The sequence below is a fragment of the Oncorhynchus gorbuscha genome, linkage group LG19, assembly GCF_021184085.1.
Source record: "Oncorhynchus gorbuscha isolate QuinsamMale2020 ecotype Even-year linkage group LG19, OgorEven_v1.0, whole genome shotgun sequence".
In the NCBI taxonomy this organism is placed as follows: domain Eukaryota; kingdom Metazoa; phylum Chordata; class Actinopteri; order Salmoniformes; family Salmonidae; genus Oncorhynchus; species Oncorhynchus gorbuscha.
Window position 1 is genome coordinate 59388664 of NC_060191.1, and position 6600 is coordinate 59395263.

A 6600-nucleotide genomic window follows, 5' to 3' on the forward strand; every position below is an offset into this window, starting at 1 on the left:
CAAAAATAAATGTCATACACATGTAAAAATCTATGTGATGGCAAATGTGAAAACGGTAATATTTTAGACACACATGAAGGTACCCATAAGCAATCATTTCTGACAAGAAAAACACAAATGTGAAAACGGTAATATTTTAGACACACATGAAGGTACCCATAAGCAATCATTTCTGACAAGAAAAACACAAATGTGAAAAGTTGGTGGATATAGCTTTTTGGAAATAAACTCTTCAATTGAAAACAAACACTGTAGGCTATAGCCTCAAAACATGGTCAAAACGATACGTTTTACATAATGGATGATCAGTCTTTGCATCAATAGTACTGTCTATAAATTTGATGGTTACATTTATTTCAGCCCCATTCCGCAGCTGTTTACCAAAACCAGGCAGGGTGAACACTTTGTTATTGTTTTAACTGGAGATTGTCCATTTGAACAGAGAGATGAAACTCATAATGCACTTTGTCTTGGTCATTTATGTATCACAGTTCCACTTCATGGTCATGGAAAGGTAGTCTAACGTGAGACAGATGCACCACATAACATATCATAGGTTGCACAGAAGGAAGCCTGGCATTGACTCTGTGTGGTTGATGTTGTTACAATTTGAAATTCACCGGTGAGAAACACACACACACACACACACACACACACACACACACACACACACACACACACACACACACACACACACACACACACACACACACACACACACACACACACACACACACACACACACACACACACACACACACACACACACACACACACAGTTTGATAAAAGGCCTGAAAAGCACTGGCCCGCCGGGCAAGTCAGCAGTATTTGTTGGTTGTCCAAATGTTAGGGTCACTTGCCCCAAAATGTGAAACTAGTTGTTTGAACGCAAAAATGGCATCATAACATGTCTGTTAACATGTCTGTTAATCAAACAACAGCAAGGAAACAGAAAAATCTAATTTAATGGCCTGCTACATTGTATGCATAACATTTGCAGAGTGAGACATGCACCTGTGTAATGATCATGCAGTTTAATCAACATCAGGTGGATGGATTACCTTGGCAAAGGATGAATGCTCACTAACAGGGATGTAAACACATCTTTGCACACAATTTGAGAGAAATAAACTTTTTGTTGTATATGGAATATTTCTGGGATATTTGATTTCAGCTCATGAAAAATGGGACCAACACTTTACATATTACGTTTGTATTTTTGTTCAGAATACAGTGTCTTCATCAATATTGACACACTGACACCATCCATCCAGTGTCTGATTCTGAGAGAAAAAGAGCAAACAGAGAGGGCAGTAAAGGCAAGTAAGTTTCCCCTTTCCCCTCCCAGCATCACTCAATGCTGCCTTCAAGAGCTCACTGGTCTCCCGACCCCGCCTCCATGGGAGGGGCCACAGAAGGAGGATATTAACACGGTAGCGTTCGGAGTGAATAGGAAGACCTACTATTGGAACAAGGTGAGATTAACGTTGTCTATCAATACTGCATTTATGTAGCCTAAGTAAACAGTTTAGCATTAATGTTGTATTTGGAGTTTAATGTAACACAATAGCTGTGGATATGTGATGACTGGTTCACATCTAACAGCCGATACTGTTTTCGGCAGTTGTAAGACTCAGCTCTGCTGTTTGAGGTAACGTTAGTAAAATTCCACATGTTAATTAGCTAAAGACTTGCGACGAGACGGATAGGCTACGTTTTACCAAAATAACAGTGCGCTTTCTGTGTTCCAGTTATTATTTTTGCTGCAGTTTTTTTACATAAAAAAACGTGGTGTGTAACCTTTTAATATAGCTTGGCAAGTCAGTTAAGAACATTCTTATCTTGGCTAGCAGTTAGGCTAGCTTGCTGCTTTGTGGTCTGTTTCTGGTGCATGATTTTCATGATTCTCGTTTGCTACGACACCTGACTACAACAGTGGCAACTTTGTTTTCGTAACGTTTAACCCAAAGTCCGGCAGAAGGCGATATTGAGTCGTGTAATTTTTACCATCCAAGGAGCCGTCAATACATTAGTATCCCTTGTGGACCGGCTCGTACCGAAAGGCTTCGATTTCCTCATGAACTTTATTTAATGCAGAGGGGGTGGGTATGCCTACTTTCCTTATGAAACACCATTTTCCACCACTATGCTAATCCCAGATGGTGCATTCAGCCACTCGGGTTTAAACTCAGACCAGAGCTGTTAGAATACCCATACTAACATACTGTATACGACATACTTCATGAGTATATACTATTAGTTCATTTTAGGATACTGTAAACGAACAGTCCTTTCAGTTGAGTTTACTAAATGAGCTCTTTGCCAGTCTGTCTGTTTTGTAAATTCAGAGCGTTTAACTCTCGGGGTCGCACCCTGGACCCTCCAGACCGAGGAGTAGGGTTGATTTGAGTGTTGTGTATAACCGGAGTCAAGCACCCAATCTAACGTTGACTAGCTACTTCCAGACACGCATGAGACCACAGACTATTTTACTCGCCCTAGCAGAGCCGTTTAGGCAGTTCTCATGTCCGTTGGTGACTGCAACTGTTGCTGGCAACAATTTAATTACGTTTTGTTTGCTGACACCGCCCATATTCAACTGGTGTTGAGCGCTCGTAAATGTAATTATTCTGCGTTTATAGGAGTGTGCTCTGAAATGGGAGTAACATTAGATGGCCAGAGCGAATATACGAAAGCCCCTGAATGTCGATTGAGAACGCACAACGACTACACTATTTAGCTAAACTAAGAATGAGTCAAGACGATATGTAGTTAGTTAATATAATGGCACGTTTGATATATAAGTAGCCAACTAACGTTAGGTGGCTAGCTAACACAAAATTACCGGTACTATTGTAAAGTTATGCTATGTGTTTAGTAATTTGTTAGCTATGCTGTCCTTATCAGCCAAGGTAACTTAATTTTAAAATTCTTACTTTATTACATTGCTCAACATTTTCATAAATTTGTAACTCGTTAAAGCACTACATTTGTATTCGCTCTTTATACGTCCGCTGCATATTTCCTTCAAATCTGAAAACTACGGGAAGCCACAGCCATTTACATATTAAGAATTTCATTACGGGACCTAAAGTACTGAAATAGTGTCCTCTGCATGTCGTAGTAAATTCGCCAAAATATTAAGTATACATCTGGGAACTTTTGGCATACGCACTATATCCATACTATGACTAATAAGCATACTATATACTCAATTACGTCACAAATGGTATGAGTATTCGAACACAGCTCAGGGGTTCCGTTTCTTTTAGCGTGCTGCGTTAGCAACATCGCATTAGTGGAAACCAAGACTGTTTTAAAGGCAGACCTGGTTGTAACTAGATATGTTCGCGTCATATCGGAACATTTTAGCTAATCCTTAACTTATGCAGCAGGTTAGGAGAATTAGATTATCTTAACCTGTTGTAGGCCTATCTTAACCGTGCTTTAGAATGATCAGTGACCCGATGCTTATCACATCATCTCTGGGGATTCTGTACTTTTCCACCCTCCCTCCACACCTGGCTCTCTACCTGTACCAGGTGTTGTTGACTAGAGTCATTGGTGTGTTGCCTGGACACAGTCCTTTAGAGACTGATGTGGTGATACTCAGGAGGCCAGTGTTTCTCATTTGGCACTCACTCGGTTAAAGCATTCTGCCCACATCCCTACAGAAATGGGATAATGCCATTGCGCTTTATTTTAGAAATGATCATGGCCCTGTTCCAACATCTCCAAATCATACAGCATTATTAGTGTGTTTTTGCTACCATAAGGTGACTGGAGAGAATTTAAGGCGGGTTATAGCCTCGCAATATGGACGTGTGTGTATCGCGTACGACAGTTTGCTAAACCCCCAATTTGTTGCGCATGCAAATCCTAGAATCTCCACCTTTGCCAGAATTTAGTAAGCAATTTACTCTGTTGATAAATGAGGCCTCAGGCCTTTAAATGTTAGATTCTGCTGCTGGGAAGTCATGCTCACCGGTCTTCGTTGTCCCAAATTGCACCCGATTTCCTATGTAGTGCACTCCATTAAACCAGGGCTCTGGTCAAAAGCAGTGCACTATATTGGGAATAGGGTGCCATTTGGGGACACTGTGTACCCTACCTGACGCACTACCCGACATGCCATGTGATGTGTATTGATGAGAAAACGATAGGTGTTTTGTGACAGGTACAATCTAGAATTCAGTTTAATCTAACTGCTTGTTGTGCATCACTGTCTCCATACTGTAATTATTGTCTGTCAGTTGCAGGAGTCATGGTAAAGTGCATAGCCATAGTTCTGTCAGGGTGTGGGGTCTACGATGGGACAGAGATCCACGAGGCATCTGCTGTGCTGGTCCACCTCAGCAGAGCTGGAGCTAAGGTAAGGACTCTTTAACGTTTCTATGGGTAGTTCAAACTTAAGCTTCTCATGCTAACCTGACTGTAGAAGCCCATTAATCTATAGTTAGATTCCTGTGACAACTTCAGACATCCTCTAGTCTAGAAAGTGGTGCAGAGTTGGCATTGACGTGCATGTTGTCAATCAATATGCCTCTGACTGCTCCTTTTACTGCTGTATTTCTAATCGTAGTCTCCCCCTGAGTGCTTGTCGTTGGGAATGCAGGTTCCAATCTCATTAGCATGGACACTACTATCACACTCCTTCTGGCCTGTACTGTAGATGTACAGTATTGACAGTCTAAACCCTCATCACCTCAGGTCCAGATGTTTGCCCCTGACGTGGATCAGATGCATGTGGTGAACCACTGCGAGGGGAAACCCACGGCGGAGAAACGCAACGTCCTGCAGGAGAGCGCTCGTATTGCACGCGGTGATGTGTCAGACCTTACCAAACTGGACATTACCGCTTTCGACGCCCTCGTCATCCCAGGTAAGCATTACTCCTTAATTTATACCATCATTATGTACCTCAATCACTATCACTCCATTATATACCTCCGGCACTATCATTCTTCCATTATCATCAGCATACAACCCTTACTCACCCTTTACCTTTCTGCTCTCTACTGTGCTCAACCCAACTGTTGTGTCCTGTAGGTGGTTTTGGTGTGGCCAAGAACCTGTCTGACTGGGCTGTGAAGGGGAAGGAGTACACAGTTCAGCCCCAGGTAGAGAAGCTGATTAAGGGGTTCCACGGCGTAGGCAAGCCCCTGGCTATGTGCTGCATCTCCCCTGTCCTAGCTGCTAGGGCCCTGCCCGGTTGTGAGATCACTGTGGGACAGGACAGCGAGTGTGAGAGGTGGGTTACTGTGTGTGTGTGTACAGTATGACTCTGTTTGAATGTAAGAGGTATGTGTTTTTAGCCCCTGCTGCTCTTCTCCCTCCCACCACTAGATGGCCCTATGCCCAGACGGCAACCACCATGACTGAGCTGGGCTGTAAACACGTGAATAAGAATGTGGGGGAGGTGCACGTCGACGTAAAGAACAAGCTGGTCACCACCTCTGCCTTCATGTGTAACGCTCCAATACACGAGGTGTTTGATGGGGTGGGTGTCATGGTTACAGAGCTGCTCAAACTGGCCTAGAAAGTCTGGGAATCAGAATGCTGATTTTGTCTTTGTCCCAAATGGCACCCTATTCCCTTGTTGTAGTGCTTATGGGCCCTGATCAAAATAAGTGCACTGTATAGGATGTCATTTAGGACTCTCTTAGAATCATGTTTGTTTTCCAGGAGAGCATCCTGATCTGATTTTACTACAGTGTCACTTACGGGATTGTTTAAAAAGCTGAAACAGACATCAGAAGCTACATGTTTCTGTTGCACCATATGTACTGTGATCAAAATTGTAATAAAAGTGATGTAAAATAATCAATTCTGGAATGACTTATCATTAGTGGTTCGAGCAGTGCCGCTAGGTGAAATCCAATTTGTATTTGGTGTTTTATTATTATTATTATTAGGGGTTCAGCAGTGATGCTTGTGCATCCTTATTTCGATGCCCAACTTCCACTGGTGTGTGTGGCCAAAGAGCTCTATTTTCATGTCATCCAACTAATTTAAACTGCCGTTTGATAAATGGCACTTGGATTGAAACCCATGCTATGGTCAAATTGTATGCACACCAGTGGTGGGTTTGGTGTTGCAACAAGGATGCATGAGCAGAAAAGAACCCCATGCCTACTGTAAAATATTGTGGTGGATCTTTGATGTGATGGGGATATTTTGCGTCCCCTGTAATCGGCTATTTCAAGACTCATTTCAAACCACCTTTGTAGGTGTGCTATTTTGTTTTTCCGCATTGTTTGTAATTTATTTTGTAGTTGTTGCTAACATCTCTTTATGACCGAAAATGGCTTCTGGTTATCAGAACAGCGACTTCACCTCGAACTAGACAAAGATGTATATCCTTTGCGTTGGATTCAAAGAAAAACATCTCAGACCAGGCCCAAATCCTTGTCAATCGCGTGAAGAAAGGATGGAACTCTAGCGATCGGAGATCAGAATGCCTTGTGAAAATTTGTCCAAGTGTGTAACCCGCCTCTACCGTCTATTCTATTGGCCAGTGTGCAATCACTGGAAAATAAACTGGATGAGCTCCATTTGATACTTCTGATTTTTAATTATTGACCCAAACGGGACAATAA

General features: G+C 42.4%; 1 protein-coding gene across 2 annotated transcripts; it reads left to right on the forward strand.

Moving 5' to 3' along the window:
* Nucleotides 1-1354: 1354 nt before the first annotated feature.
* On the forward strand, nucleotides 1355-5824 carry LOC124005029 (glutamine amidotransferase-like class 1 domain-containing protein 3, mitochondrial). 2 transcript variants are annotated; one of them, XM_046313876.1, is made up of 5 exons: nucleotides 1355-1476; nucleotides 4261-4373; nucleotides 4712-4883; nucleotides 5051-5252; nucleotides 5348-5824. In XM_046313876.1, exons 2-5 carry the CDS (start codon nucleotides 4266-4268, stop codon nucleotides 5538-5540), a joined length of 675 nt encoding a protein of 224 aa, XP_046169832.1. In that variant the 5' UTR covers nucleotides 1355-1476; nucleotides 4261-4265; the 3' UTR covers nucleotides 5541-5824. The 2 variants fall into 2 exon arrangements, with proteins under 2 accessions (XP_046169832.1, XP_046169833.1); XM_046313877.1 differs by having other exon boundaries at nucleotides 1379-1476; nucleotides 4255-4373.
* The last annotated feature ends 776 nt before the right edge of the window (nucleotides 5825-6600 follow it).